This window comes from Ictalurus furcatus, chromosome 8 (genome assembly GCF_023375685.1).
Source record: "Ictalurus furcatus strain D&B chromosome 8, Billie_1.0, whole genome shotgun sequence".
Taxonomy (NCBI): Eukaryota; Metazoa; Chordata; class Actinopteri; order Siluriformes; family Ictaluridae; genus Ictalurus; species Ictalurus furcatus.
The window spans coordinates 16,845,059-16,860,759 of NC_071262.1; the positions used below are offsets into that span (position 1 = coordinate 16,845,059).

The following is a 15,701-nucleotide window of genomic DNA, read 5'->3' on the forward strand; positions in this document are numbered from 1 at the left end:
AGAAAAAGTGTGATCTCTGACTGTGTTTGTGGCATGGTGGTTGGTGCCAGATGGGCTGGTTTGAGTTTTTTAAGAAACTGCTGATCTCCAGGGAATTTCACACACAGTCTCTAGAGTTTACACAGAATGGTTCAAAAAACACTGAGTGAGCGACAGTTCTATGGGTGAAAATGCCTTGTTGATGAGAGAGATCAGATTAAAATGGCCAGATTGGTTTGAGCTGCCAGGAACGATATAGTAACTCATATTAGCACTCTACAACTGTGGTGAAGAGAAAAGCATCTCAGCATGCACAAAACATCAAACCTTGAGGTGGATGTGATACAACAAAAGGAGACCACATTGGGTTCCACTGCTGTCAGCCAGGAACGGGAATCTGAGGCTATCATGGGCACAGAAGCACAGAAACTGGACAGATGAAGATCACCTGGTATTTTTCCAGTCTTCAGCTGCCCAGTTTGGGCAAGTCTGTGCCCATGATAGCCTCAGATTCCTGTTCTTGGCTAACAGCAGTGGAACCTGATGCGGTTGCTGTTGTAGCTCATCCACCTCAAGCTTTGATGTGAGTTCTGAGATGCTTTTTTGCTCCACACGGTTGTAAAGAGTGCTTATTTGAGTTACTATAGACTTCCTGTCAGCTCAGACCAGTCTGGTCATTCTCATCTGATCTCTCTCATCAACAAGGTGTTTCAGCCTGCAGACCCTCTGCAAAAAACTAGAAGAGTAAACATATATAAACACAACAAGCAAACGCTAAACCACGGGAAAAGTGAGATGGAATTGACCGGACACATCAGAGGTGCACTGTAGTAGTTATAGTAACTTCACCTAAGGATTAATCACCCATGTAATATTCTAAGTTGGTTCTCATTCACCTTTGAGCCACAAGCTGGATATTTTGCAGTCTTGATCTAAGCTGGAATGGAATTACAACACAGCACCTGATTGTTACACTTGTGCAAAATCTTTTTGACGCCTCTGCTGCAATAGTTGCAGAATGCAACTCTGCTTTAGCAGCTTAAATTAAAGTTGGATATTCGTACCCATCCTGTGACACATCATGTATGACATAACAGCAAATAGGTTAATGATGTTGTTAAAAAGGGTTTCAGTGAAGCGACTTATTTCACAGGGTTAAATGCTGTGTGTAGGTTCCAATGTACATTAGAACCTGCACAGTACACATTTCCAGCTATTATACGCCCAGTCCAGCAACCCTGGTGTTGAAGTGTCCTGCACATGTCCTCCAGAATTGTGGGCAGCACAGAGACCAGCATTGTCCTGCCAATACCATGGCCTTAGGCACACAGACCCCCTCTTTGATAGGCTAAATCCTGATTTAAAGGATTATAGCTCCATTCTCTCTTGCATCAGCGGGAAACATGCAGTGATGTAACATGAGAAAGAATGGAATGAGTAGTTTTGGCCTTGGTAAACACAAGGCGATTAATTTTCACTAGAATTTATTACTGATGTTAGTTATTCTATGATCTGGTCTCTATATCCAGCATACACAGACTACATGGTCTGTATATGGATATGCATATATAATCAAGAGTACGATAACCATTTATAATTAAATTTATAATTATCGGGTAGTAGATGGCCACTGATAATGCTCATTGACAGGGAATGATAATTATCCTTTATGAATTATAATTTAAGAAAATTCAATTGAGGGAGTTGAATAGACAGAGTTGAGCCTCAGTGGTACCTCACAGCTTCAAAATCCAGAATTTAATCCTTTAGTTTCATGTTTTATCCCTATATCTGTGTGATTCCGTTTCCTCCAACCTCACAACACCATGCTGATAGATAGATTGGCTACTTTAGTTTGCCCCTAGATGTGAATGTGTTTGTAGTGCCCTGCTATAGACTAACATCCCATTCAGCATGGGAACCTTTGTGACCCTGACCAGCATAAAATATTTTCTGAAGATGAATGAATGAGTTCCATATTAGCAAATTCATCTCAAGCCTCTTTTCTTGAGGCTTCAGGTTTTGGTAGTTGTCAATGTAATTGTGCAACTTATTCTTTAAACCTATAACTTTTGGTCACTCATTCCTCTTTCCTCCGATTATTTTTATTCTAATTAACGTAAAATCTGCTCCATGTAATCCTGTGTGACATGTTAAGCCAGAGGGAGGGGTACCACTACAAATGGTCGAAGACAGCAAAATCTCTCCTCACTACAGTGTTGGTGACGGACCCTTCAGCTGCACGGCAACGTGTGAGGTAAGTCATGAGAAAGCTTTGGCCTGGAATAATCTTTGTGCTTCTATCATAAAGTGTTTAAGTTTTGTGTGCTGGATTTTGCTGCCTGGACATTGCATTGGGATTTCTTCTAATGACTAGAATAAGAAGTTGTTTGTCACTGATGAGTGAGTCTTGGATGGGTGTAGCAATATCTGTTAATGGTCCAACAGGTTGGAAAGATCAGTTTGGTTGTAAGAATTTATTATTAATTATTAAGCATTGCAAATATTCCGAAGAGTTTGAGAATTGCATCAATAAGAAGTTTATAATGGAGATGCCTAAGGGTGGATATGTATCAAGGCTTTGTTCTCAGTGAGAAACGTTAATCAGTCTGCATTCATTTCATAAATGCACAGGAATAAAAGGGACCTCTTTATAGATTTTTAAAAATTTATTTATTTTACTGTATACTGAAAAATATTTTGTTAATAGGTACAATAAGAGCATTCTTAAGGTACTATCCTGGTACTATACTTCCAGTTTTCTGAAGACTGTACTGATCTTCTGAATCAATGGCTATTGTTGTAAGTACATTTTTCTTTATTGTTCTTCACTCTCCTTATACAGCATACTAAACACTGCATGATTAGGGACAGGAGGTTCAAATAACCTTTGAAAATAGTGGTGCTGAGCATCAGGATAAGTTTACCGTATCATGATGTACATAGAATTATTGATCTAAAAAGACTAAATGTGAGCTTTTTGACTTAAATAATACTTTCTAGTTTAATCCCACCTAAATTGACTTCTTGGATTTCCATTGTCCTCATGCAATCAGTTGTATATTTTCATTCTCAACAGTCTCCACTCACATAGCATATATAGTATAGTATAGTACAGTATAGTATAGTAAGCAAGTATTCCAAGCTCTGAATACCAGGTTGAGACTGCTAGCTCTGATCTCCAAGAATAGTTTTCATTTTTTTTAACCAGGCATTACTGAATTCATGTGAGCCAGCTTAGTGTTTCCTCATAGTTGCACTCATTATTTGGGCCTGCTCCTCAGTAGAATAAGGGCTTTGCATTAGTGTTTTTTTCAGAGCCGGTGTCTTTGTGCAGGGTGGAACGTTCCGCATGGTGTCAGAGGAAGAGCAGACGCTTAGGGCCAAACTGGAGCGTCTCACCGTCAAAGACCACGGGCCAGTGTTTGGACCTTGTGCCAAGCTCCCTGATCACACCATTCAGAAGGTGTGTTTACAGACTCTGGCAGTGATTAAACCACTGCTGTCAGTATCTACATGAGAGATATTATATCCATCATCTATTTTATTCATTTGATCTATTTCCATTGCAGCTGTTGTTTTATATATGCTTGTGATATTTACTGGTCATTGTAGGCTAAAGATGAGCTGAATGAGACAGAGGAGAAAAAAGTGTCAGCAGTGAAGGAACTGAAGGACATCATTAAAGAGAAGGCAGACAGCGGAGATGACCTGGCCAAAGCGGTGCAGGAAACGTTCATCGAGAAACCTGATGCCGTGATTATTAGGTTCATTCGGGCCAGAAAGTATGATGTGAATAGGGCTTTTGAGCTCATGAAGGGTGAGAAGGCAATCCTTAACGTTCACGTAAAGGCCATATAACATTCACAATTCTCTGTAGTCAGCAATTTACAGTGTCTAGGTGTTCATATGGTCAGTAATGGTGGAGCAAAAGCATACTGTACTACTTGAATGTACTTCCTGATCACACTGATAAATAGAACTGTTGCTTTGCTTTAGGTTACGTGCGCTTCAGACGAGATTACCCCGAGCTCTTTGAGAACTTAAGCCCAGAAGCTGTACGCAGCACCATTGAAGCCGGATACCCAGGGATCCTCTCTAGCAGAGACAAACATGGCCATGTAGTGTTGCTCTTCAACATTGAGAACTGGGACTATGAAGAGATCACCTTTGATGAGGTAAGAATTATCTTGTACGTTTCCCACTTTTAGGAAATTGGGTATTGGGTGAGTATTAAATCACTCAACTTAAATGTTGTATATTTGCCGTCATCTTGTTCGAGCTTTATTATTGTTATAAAAGTGACATTCAAGACATATAAAACTACAGCCCTTTGCTGTAGATCATCAGAGCTTACTGTGTGATCCTGGAGAAGTTGCTGGAGAATGAGGAGACTCAGATCAATGGCTTCTGCATCATTGAGAACTTTAAAGGCTTCACCATGCAGCAGGCATCCAGTATCAAGCCCTCAGAACTGAAGAAAATGGTAGACATGTTGCAGGTAATTTCCAGAACGTGCCACATATTGTATTTACACAACTTCAGGAATCAAGTACTTTAAATATTGTAGATCCATTTTACAAAATCATATGCACATACCTCATTGCTCTTCCTTTTTCTGTTAAAGGAAATATCCACCCTGAAGGACTTGCATATTAATCTTCAAAAGCATCCAAGACTTAATTTGTAATGGAGTTCTGAGTGTACTTTTTTAGTTCTTCTTTCATTGACATGTTGGTGTACTTTCACTTAGGTTAATGGTTTCCTACATTACCCAAAATGCTGTTCAAATACCTGCTGTTGGTGGCGCCAGTGGGTTTTAGACCTTGCTTCATCTCTACCTAAAGGGAGTGATGCATTGGTTCTTCCTCACTTTAGTTCTGACTAGCTCTCTCACCTCATCATCTGTACACTCCTCTCAAACAGATCAGGTTCCAAAGCTTCAACTTTCATGTTAATATCACTAGCAAAGTCTCTGCTGTCATATAGCTGCATTGGATTCTGGAACTTTGAGTCCAATGTTTGCTGTCTCCACTACTTAATTCTATGTTGGATATCTCATTAACATGAGGTTGGTCATCAATAGAAAATGGTGAGTGAGAAAAGGCCTTGTTCTTGTGTTTTTTGCAGCTAACAGCAAAACCTGACTAGAAATGTCCCCTTGTGATGCCAGTGTGGCAAATAACTGCTATCTTCTCATGGGAAAAACTATAATTGAGCACTAACCAACAAATTAGCACTGAAAACACTAATCACATAAAAAAATATTTCAATATAAATATATTTAATGTGTTTCAGGGTGGAGATTTCTATTAAATCAAGACTGAGATTATGTTTGGATTAGGAGGATCATCAAAATTTCAGAACTCTAATGCTACATCTCTTCTCTTGGCCAGGACTCCTTTCCTGCTCGCTTTAAAGCAGTGCACTTCATCCACCAGCCCTGGTATTTCACTACCACCTATAATGTGGTCAAACCATTGTTGAAGAGCAAACTCCTGGAGAGGGTAAGCACCAGAGGATCTCAACAAAAGTGCTCATCTTAGTATAATAACACTGTTAGGATCACATTGGAAAGGACACCTGAGTCTGACTGAGCATTTTGCCTGTTTTATGTGTCTGAAGGTGTTTGTCCATGGAGAGGAGCTGGAGAGCTACTATAAGGAGTTTGATCCTGAAATCCTGCCTGCAGAGTTTGAAGGGAAGGGTCCCAACTATGATGGCAAGGCAACAGCTGCAAAACTTTTTGACTGAAAAATACAACTGTCATGAAATTCCTCTGTAGTCATTGTGTATGTTTTAGTATTATAGCATAGAGAATAAGTATGTGAAAATTTGTTTGTAAGTCATATCCAATGTGGACTATGTGTAAAATGACATATTGTTGTGGCAGAAAAATAATCTGATTACATAAAATGTCCTATGTTCGTGAATGTTGAAATAATTGGCCTGAGGGAATCATGCAATTATGTAATATCAGTGCTGATGAATTGACATCATTTAAAAGTAAGGACAAAAAAAAAATCATTTAAAAATAGTTTAATTTGGATGAGCATTTTTAACAACATATTTGTGTACCTGGTGTACACACCATTATTAAGGTTGTTTCATAGCACAATAATATATTAACAGTTCACACTACAAGAATATGTAGCCATATTTACATCAAGATATCCGTATCAGTGTAAATGACTTGGGATGGTCAAAGATGCTTGATGCATTTAACTCTCCACTATCCACTTTGATTTATTGCTGAATGATGTAGATTGTAATCACATTCAAGAAAAAAAAAAAAAAACTTTAGTGTCATATGGTACTTATTGAACTGTCTTTTCTGGGTCTTAAATCCATTGTAATTAGCAAAATGTACATCAGCACAAAATATTGACCCTATCATGTTATCCACTTAAGGTTCTGAGTCAAAAATTAATCCATTTAATAATTTACATCTTGCTCTATGCAAAGAATAAAACATGACAGGGTGTGCTGTTATGGGAAAATAATCAACAGTGGGGTGGTGTGATGAAATAGAGTTACTGTTACAACCCCAAAGTTAATTATTTTCCTATAACACCATGTCCTGAAGTGCAGTTCCACTTATAACACAGCAATTTGCCAACAGTAACTATATTTTAATTTATTAAAGAATGACACATAATTTTTATCCATTTATAGTTACATTTAATGTTGTGGGAAGTCCACAAAATAAGTTTGTTTCTATTATAAATTAAGTTACAGTAAAACATCAACAGCACTGTGGCATTTTAAGTGAAATCCTTTACACTCAGTGCCAGCCACCAGAGGGTGACACTGTCCCACAGAGGAAAGCAGGTAAACTGAATTTTATCCCCACAGATATCCATCTTGCCACATCAGAATCAGTTTCTCATTATCAGCCAGCAAATAGTGACTGCAGCAATCTCAGTACTATGCAAGACAGCATGATAAATTAGTGGTTAGAGTGCAAACAGAAATCCTTCTGCTGAAAGTGTCCATTTTTTTAAACATCAAGTCAACGTGTAAATGTTCCATCTTATTAACAAAAGTGAAGGATGCAATTTATTTTTAATGCACTCCCATTTCTGATCATTTACAGACTTGGATGTAGTAAGCTCATATACTCCCTTACTAAGCCTATCATATAGTTGCAGTGAGGGAACAAGTATTGTATAGAAATTCAGTTGGTTACAGAGATATGTGTCTCCATGAGACTGTTTCTTGTTTTGTGTTCAGTATACACTCAGACAAGTAAGTCAGCCATTGAATGCATTTGAGTTACACTTATGAGTGAAAATGGCTGACCTTTGCTAAGCTTTGCCTTTGAGTTCTGTGCAATCCATGGCTTGGTGATACACTATGGCCTGGTGCTCCTTCTTCCTCTGGCAAATGGCATTAGCATAACTGATTATGACTTTGTCCATCCAGGTAAGACGCTGAGGGAAGAGCATGGTGCCCTCAAAGAAGCCCATGTGCCCTCCGTGCTGTGTCAGCACAAACATTACATTCTCTTTGTGTTCTATGGGGATCAAAAGTGGTTTAGCATTAGTATGTATATGCCATTTAAAATACTGTAATACTGTAGGTTGTCTTTGATTAAAGAGGGTATAATCACAGGTCCTGGCTTTACAGTTTATCTTAGATACCAAAGTTCTTCCTGCCTTTCAGTTTGCTGATAGAGACCCATCAATGCTCCATTCAAGCCACATGATCTGGAGAGCAGCTATCTATTTCTAGCCAAAACAAGGATCGCCAGAGTGTCACAGCTATCCTCTATACAGAATGGAAGTAGGTGAACATGTGATTACAGGGCCATATGGAGCCTCTGACAAAAGGCATGCTGAATGAGAGATGAGAGGTGCATCACGACAGTTGGCCCGCTGGTGAAAAACACACACTCTGAAACTTCCTGTCATCTCAGTCATCACACTCAGTCTGCACCAAGCATTTGATCTAAAAAGCAACTCTCTGGAGAAAAGGTACTCAGGCGAATCCTTTGAGGGCATCAACACCTGCAACTCAATAATTAGGTTCTCTTCTCTGTCATTTCTAAACCTAACATCTATCGACCACATCCAACGAACCATAATTGCACTACATTTCCAGTACTGATGAAAAAAAGAGAAGAAAACACTCACTTATACTCAAAACTCACTTATAATAAAAGTCTTGGGGTGGGAGAGCTAATTTTTGTAGAACGTTTTCATGAATTCTCCAGCCTAAGTTATTTGTAAATTAAACTCTAAATCATCACCTGTGCTGATCTAAAAGTAATCAGAGGAACTCCATTTAATAGGACACAGAGGACTTTATTTTACATATAAAGAGGTCTGTCTGCAAAAATTGGCCTCTTCTCAGGAAATAGAAAGTACATGGTGTCCATTGAAATGATAATCATACCACCCGCAATATAAAGGTTTTGGTGTCTGTACTTTAAGTCATTCCTGTGGGACATGCAGACAGGACATAATCTGATCTTGGTGCACACTGTGTCTGCATTGACTGATAAGATCTGTTGTGGAGAAGTGAAGTGCGTACGGTGTGTACCATCTAATAAATAATCACACAGGGGCAAATGGATCGCATGGCCTTGAAAAATTCAGCACCAGCGTCTGAGTACAGAGCTTAAGCAAACACATACAGTTTATATTCTGAGTTTGGAGACTGGGTTTCTCCAATGGAGTATGGGTGAAAATGATTGCCATACACTTTATACTTTTTATACTGGTACAATGCTGACTGAAATAAATATTTTGTGCTTTCGGAATTAGCCTTAACAAGTAGAGCACCGATTACTTTCTGCTTTCGTGGATTGGAATATCATCAGAATATATGTAATGCTTGTTTCAAAGTTATACATTGTTTATTTTTTAAATATGACACATATAACATTTTTCTTATTGATTAATACGTTTGTGGAAGTGTTACCTGCTAGGGTATGAGGTATAGTCAGAAGAGACTCATGGACAAGCGGGTCATCTGATGAATTAATCATGAGAAGAGGAACATTAACCTGACAGGTGCAAGATAAATTACACAAGCATTATTGTTATGCAATTTAAATGACTTGCAGTAATGTTAAGTATAACTACTATGATCTCTTTTTAATAATACATCTGACTTACATTGTGAATATAATGTACACAGCTTTCCTTCTCATAGAATTCTTTTAAAGAATTATGACCATGGAACTTTCTGAGGAAAAATAAGTGGACAGATAGTAGCGTACACAACTTGAAAAAGGGTACATTATGGCTTGGGCAAAGCTATCAGAGCCTTTGGCACATTCTCTTTACATGACATGGCCATGACTGGATAATGATAATGCCAATAATATCTCAGCAAAGGAGTTTTCCTTATTCCAAATGCTTTAATAAATCATCCCCTTACTGTAAAACTGTTCTTGCAGAAGACTAACTTCAAATATTCTGTACAGCTACAACTGACACGAACACACAAAACAAAACAGGACACCGATGCATTCAAAACACATATTGGAAAAAAAAGATTTGTAATTAAATTGGCTTTAATCAAATTGTACCTCATAATGCAGTCATCAATCTGCGTAAGAGATGTGGCCATGTAGAGACACCTTAAATCTTCAACATCCAGTTTGCCAGACTGTGCTCCAAACAAGCTTTTTCTACAAGTGAACACACTAACATTACTTCTGTGAATGCTTCTAATCATATTCAGTGTCTAGAACAGTTACACATTTCTCAGTTACTACACTTCATTATACTACAGCACTGTTGAATTCCCAAATTTGATTTGTCAGAATATGATTCATTTTCTATAACAATAGCTCAAATAGTACTGCCAGCTGCAAGGTATAAATTAATATGCTTGTTCTAATATGCTATGGTTTCCATAATATCAGCTAATTCACAGGGACTTGTATGGCAGATGCTAAACATAATCAAAAACTAATAATAAACAAATTTTTAAAATTTGTTGTTATTTAACAAAGAAAACTTATAATGGTCGATATGGCAAAGATTTCTGTAAGGAAACATTTATTTAAGTCTCCAGCCTCAGTGCTTTGAAATCATCAGAGGTAACTTTAAAGTTACTTTTAACTTTAAGTTGTTTAACGCAAGTCTTCAGAATAGAGGGATCTACCATCTGCCTTTTCTCTGTAACATGTCAAGGTGTGTAGTTTTTGTCGTATTAACTTAAAGTTAGGGAAAAAAGAGAGGGTCATGAGGGAATGAATGTTTATAACTGTTATGGCCTAAGTGATAACAGGAACTAGCTTGTTTCATGGATGTTCGACAACATTAAATGTAGCTGTAAACTGATAAAAAAAAGAATGAAATGTCAGTCTATTAAATAAAACTAGTAAATGTTGTCAACTTGCTATGGGATAAAAGGAATAAAACACATTAGAAAGTATTGTCATAGCAAAATAATCAGCTTAAGTGTGATAACAGTAACTCTACTTTGTATCAGGCTGCATCATCTGTTGATTATTTTTCTATAACATGCCATCTTGCATTTTATTCCTTATTTATCAGTGATTACTTGTGGGACAGGATGATTTTTTTCATATTGTCAGCCATGAAGAAGTCATAAATTCTCCTGCATTGGTCCCACTGTATAAATGTTTCATGGGCCCTGAAACCAAAAAAAAAGAGAACAAGAATATAAAATGAACTAAACAATAACTCAGATGAAAACAAGAGTCATATTGTTTGCTTAAACAGAGATTAATGTGGAATGCACTATAAGAATTAAAACTGACCTCTGAGCACAATAGCCCTGACAAACACTGACACAGCATAGCACCTTGTCCTGATTGGCTTGGTTCTCTCCCAGAAACTTACACACAATGTTCCCACCTAGACTGAAGCCCACCACAATGAGCCAGGTCTGAGGGAATGTACGTTTGATGTAGCTCACCATGGCTGAAAACTCCCAGGTACAGCCTGTAGCACAGAAATAGATTGATATATCCAAAATTGGAAATGACCTAGCTGTATATAAAAAAAACCCAAAACAAGTGTTCCTAATAGCAAGAATTTTCTTCTCTGTGTGATAACTATATATGGTAATATAAATAAAGACTGTTAGTCCTATTACTAGAGTGTTACATCACTACCTCCCCAAACATTTCGGACAGTGCAATTGCATATATCAAATAGCCAGACACCCAGACAAAAAAGAATGCCAGTCCACCAACGCAATGATGAAATAGGTGTAAAAGCTTGCCAAAGAGTTGTTTTCCATGGGAAGGCATTTCATTACACCAGCACTGGTCTTACCATAGGTGAACATCCGTGGGGATGTGAGTTCAATGTTTGGCAAGGCCCCCAGGTGGTTAAGCACAGCACATCTGTAGCCCTGCTTCTGGGAGTAATCCACAAAGGTACGGATATAATGCTTCTCACTGTGGTTACCGATCCCTGGGCAGATCACCATGGTTATGTCATCTGTGAGCATACACCACAAAAGCAGTTAGCCATGTGCAGCATAGGTCCCCATTATATTCCTTATTGTCCCTCCTAACACACCTGAACTTGATGATTGGCAGTTTATAGCCCTTAAAATCATGGACCAGTTTAACTGAGTTCATATAGGTGTAATATACCCAGTTGAAGGATTTTAGGTTTACTGCCATCTTCATAGAAATTGTACAATCCAACAAATCATTCATCATGCAATTGTGTTGTGTGGTATGTATCAGATGCATAGTGTTTTACTGTTTTTAGTGTTCAACTGAGCCTTACATGACCTCAGTAATTTTGAGCATTGCAATCATTGTTGGTGCTAGGAAGGCCAGTTCTAGCATCTCCTAGTATCTCCTCAGTAGTCGTTGGCTTTTCACACTTCAACAATAATGATAATGATAATGAGTCTTTATTGCTCACATATACATATGCACAGTGAAATTCTTTTCTTCGCATACCCCAGCATGTCAGGAAGCTGGATTCAGAGTGCAGGGTCAGCCATGATACAGTGCCCATGTAGCAGAGAGGGTTAAGGGCCTTGTTCAAGGGCCCAACAGAGGCAGCGTGGCAGTGCTGGGGCATGAACCCCCAACCTTCTGATCAGTAAACCAGAGCCTTAACTGCCAAGCCACCACTGCCCCCAGTCCAAAGAATGGTGCAAATAGGAAAATGAGCAGAATTGTGTAAAATCAGCGTGCAAAATATCATCTCAGAATGCATCTATCTTTGCTTTAAATGGGATACACAACAGGCAAAGACCATTTAGGTTAGCAGGAAGAAGAGGAAAACATGCCTACATGAGCAAGTGAACTTTTTGAGGAGTAATTAAACCATTGAGGAGTGCCTGGTCAGTTAAATCCAGGTTCCTTCTACATCATGATTACTGAAAGATCAGAATTCATTCTGTTTGAGAGTCATTCTGTTTGGGATGGAAACCAGTGGTGGCAGTGTGATGGTGTGGAGAATGATTGCTTGGCATGTATTAGCACCCCCTGATACCCATGAAAGGCATATGAATGCCACAACATATCTGGAAATTGTTGCTGACTAAGTTCAACCCTTCACAGTCAGACTTCTATCATTTGCTATAGAAACATAGTCAAGAACTGGCAACTTTTACAGAAAGAGGCAATTTGACTAACATGGCACATAGTCAACCACAGAACTTTTCCCGTAGCCCCGTGACAAGAACACATCTTGTTTAACTGCAAATCTAGTTTACTCATAACTAACTGCTTCAAACAAAACTATTTAATCACTTTTAAAGACATCATGAACTTTTTTCAGCCCAGTGACTACATCTTACACTGAAAGTATTTTGTGGTCTTCAATTTTTTTATAATGCTGGAAAAGTGCAGCATTAAAGTGTGCATCCCATGAAAGGTGGAGAGTCAATCAGATTCTGAAGCTTGAGGCTGGAAACACGTACAAAAAATATCAAACACTATAATCCTTTCATGGCTACAGGTTATTCACATTTAAATGGACACTTCCCACATAATAATACACCATGTCACAAGGGAGGTACTTGTATTCTTACAAAATGTTTTCAGGGATATGACAATGAGTTTTCATCCAGAGTCCCTGGATCTCTAGCCTATTATGCATCTTTAGAATGGGGTAGAAAGGTCTATTCACAGCTAGATTGTGCAACTCTCTAAGTTGCAGAAGTGTGAAATGAACAACATCTTTTGAATCCCTGCTGAATTTATGCTGTTCTGAAGCCAAATGAGGTTTAACACGCTATTCAATTGCCATACCTAGTGAATTGCTTTCTTTTTTTGTATATTAGTAATACTTGCATAGGTTCTTTTTGTCTGAAATGAGGCCAAGAACCAGTGTGTACATCATACAGACATCATAAATTCTCAGCATTAGGCTGGTACCTCACATACCCTCTGAATTTCTGAGAATGTTAAAGCAATCCTTAAAAATACCAGAACAGTGTATGGTATGCATTTGTTACTGTTTATATAAATAAACTTACCACCTGTTATATGATCACCAAGGGGCTCAAAAAGGTCAAACGTGGCTGTAGCACCATCATGCATTGGAAGATACAAACGCATGCCGCAGGGCTCAGGAGAGTACACTCTGCCCATCTTTCCATAGAGCGCAGTTTGAAAATGTCCACTCTTACCCCACAGTAATGGTGGAACGTACCTGAGAACACAGACATACTGTATATTATTGTAGATGTAGGATGTAGCAAATTGTAGGCCAGCTGCCAAAAGGTTGGCTAAAGATCATAGGTTTGATTTCATCTGATACCCTTTCCTTAACCTAACTTAACCAAGTTACTATTTCTTAACCAAGTTGCTGTTTCCTTAATGTCAGAGTATCAACTCCAAAGAACCAACTAAACATCAAAGGATCAACTACATATTGGAGAAATATATGCAATACATGTGAATACTCACTGTTTGGTTAGAATAGAGCAGGACTTGAGCAGGTAGTGATTAAGAGGTGTATTCTGACAGGTGATTTTAGGGGCTGCTGAAGGACTTGTTAGGTTGAGGCAGCGCACTATGATGTACAGCACAGTGGCTACTGCAGCCAGCTTCATGCCATCAAAGACGGCTGGCATCTCTGGTCTGAGGGTCTGGGCATTTTGTTCCACATGGGCATTCATGATGAAACCACTAACCCTGTAAATCATATTACATTTTTTTTTCTTTGTTAGAGCAGACATTTGCCACTCAAGAACTTACATTTATGCAATGTTTAAAAAGTTTTGAAATGTACCTGTTGGTTATGAATATGTTGCAAGTCCTCTGCTACACTTCTTAAATGGTAGTATTTAGTTCTGAAAAAAAAAAGATTGTATTGATGGTGGCCCAAATCCTTTAACACTTGCAAAGAAATACTGTATCAGTTGCTTGCTTGCATTAAATCTGTTTCTTAAGCCCTCACTCTCATCCTGTAATGAGGCTTATAGGTGAAAAGTAAGGCTTATTTGTCTGCAATTAAATTTATTGAACCCATCTGACCTGTCAAAGTGTCCTTACAGGCACTCATGGTGAAACTCTCCATGAACTCTCCAAACTCTCATTTGTAACTCTCTCAGTCATTACATATTTTTCCTTTGCTAGATCTGACAAGTGCTATTAAAGAATGCTCATTTAGGGTATTTCAAGCTTTAAAAAAGCGTGGAAATGTGCCTGATGGTTGCAGGTCCTCTGCAACACTTATTAAGTGATTCGATTTAGATCCATCTCTTAAGTAATCTCATTAAATCGATCTCTTACGCCCTCACGTATCATCCTGCAACGAGGCTATAAGTGAAGAGTAAGTCTGCAGTTGTTTTATTTAGCCCATTTTATTGACTCAAGTTTGTTCTTCATGGGTCTCCAGGCTCTGCTGGTTGAGCTTGAGATATGTCGAAATGCATGCATAAATAGATGGTTTGTATAACTGATACTAAAAAAGGATTAATGTCTTGTAGACGTGTAGTTACACAGTTCACACAGTGCCCCAATGATGACTCATGTTTATGATAAGAATCTAGAAGTCTAGATATTTTGAGTACTAGACAAGCAAAATGATCTACACCTTCACAGACAACATGGGTTAAAGTAAATTAATGAAATCAATACGCACCGTTTAGAGATCTCAGAGCCTCTTGTTGAGCCAGCACAGTCCTAGTCAAACTTTTTTTTTGTTAATCACAGGACGCCTGCTTCGTCTCCAGTAATACAAGACGCAAACTTAATACTAACGCATTACTCAGGTGCAGAGAGGCATCCTTACGGTTGCCTAGCAACTGCCTGGCGTCTCAGGTTGGAGCCGGGCAAGTACTACGCCTTTAAAGGTGATTGGCTGAAGCCACAATGGCGTCCTGCTTACCAGGTAAGTAGGATACTGCAGGTTACAGGTGGTAAATGATATGTTCCAGCCAGGGCATTATACTCTCATTGGGCAGTTTATTAGGTGTAGATGCATTCATCCATCTTATACTCACATTCTACACCCACCATATATATGCACTTGGCGGGTTTACAATTACTGTCTGCAGCCCATTTGTTGCTACGCACAGTATTTCCTACCTCTATCAATGAAAAGGGACCATTGCTGATTAAATTCCCTGACATGCGTTAAAGGATAGCTACCACAAGGTGGAGGCAAAGAGCTGAAATTGCTCCACGACTATTTTGAACCACCTACAAACGTTCTGCATGATGTGTGCTCAACACTCAACACTTACCGATATGCGTTAGAAGGTCATCTGTAATTGATCTCATTTGAAGTGTAAAATCATCCCAACTTCTTATGTAT

At 38.6% G+C, this 15,701-nt stretch overlaps 2 protein-coding genes across 2 annotated transcripts; one reads left to right on the forward strand and one right to left on the reverse strand.

The window, feature by feature from the left end:
• The first annotated feature begins 2,129 nt into the window (after positions 1-2,129).
• Positions 2,130-6,040, forward strand: rlbp1b (retinaldehyde binding protein 1b). Its single transcript, XM_053630679.1, has 7 exons — positions 2,130-2,236; positions 3,286-3,445; positions 3,595-3,799; positions 3,979-4,157; positions 4,322-4,480; positions 5,376-5,486; positions 5,605-6,040. Exons 1-7 carry the CDS (start codon positions 2,130-2,132, stop codon positions 5,731-5,733), a joined length of 1,050 nt encoding a protein of 349 aa, XP_053486654.1. The 3' UTR covers positions 5,734-6,040.
• Positions 6,041-10,403: 4,363 nt separating this feature from the next.
• Positions 10,404-11,457, reverse strand: abhd2b (abhydrolase domain containing 2, acylglycerol lipase b). Its single transcript, XM_053631907.1, has 3 exons — positions 11,241-11,457; positions 10,721-10,904; positions 10,404-10,593 (listed from the first exon to the last, which is right to left on the reverse strand). The coding sequence occupies exons 1-3, from the start codon at positions 11,416-11,418 to the stop codon at positions 10,497-10,499; spliced, it is 459 nt and encodes a 152-aa protein (XP_053487882.1). The 5' UTR covers positions 11,419-11,457; the 3' UTR covers positions 10,404-10,496.
• Between the last annotated feature and the right edge of the window lie 4,244 nt (positions 11,458-15,701).

Bases quoted from the DNA above. Each gene is read 5' to 3' on its own strand.
- rlbp1b (XM_053630679.1), top strand. From the start codon at position 2,130: ATGTTAAGCCAGAGGGAGGGGTACCACTACAAATGGTCGAAGACAGCA. The intron at 2,237-3,285 runs GTAAGTCATGAG...GCTTTGCATTAG, and splicing joins GCTGCACGGCAACGTGTGAG to TGTTTTTTTCAGAGCCGGTG. The intron at 4,158-4,321 runs GTAAGAATTATC...CCTTTGCTGTAG, and splicing joins AAGAGATCACCTTTGATGAG to ATCATCAGAGCTTACTGTGT.
- abhd2b (XM_053631907.1), bottom strand. From the start codon at position 11,418: ATGCTCACAGATGACATAACCATGGTGATCTGCCCAGGGATCGGTAAC. The intron at 10,905-11,240 runs GTAAGACCAGTG...TCTGTGCTACAG, and splicing joins CCCACGGATGTTCACCTATG to GCTGTACCTGGGAGTTTTCA. The intron at 10,594-10,720 runs GTCAGTTTTAAT...TTTTGGTTTCAG, and splicing joins CAGGGCTATTGTGCTCAGAG to GGCCCATGAAACATTTATAC.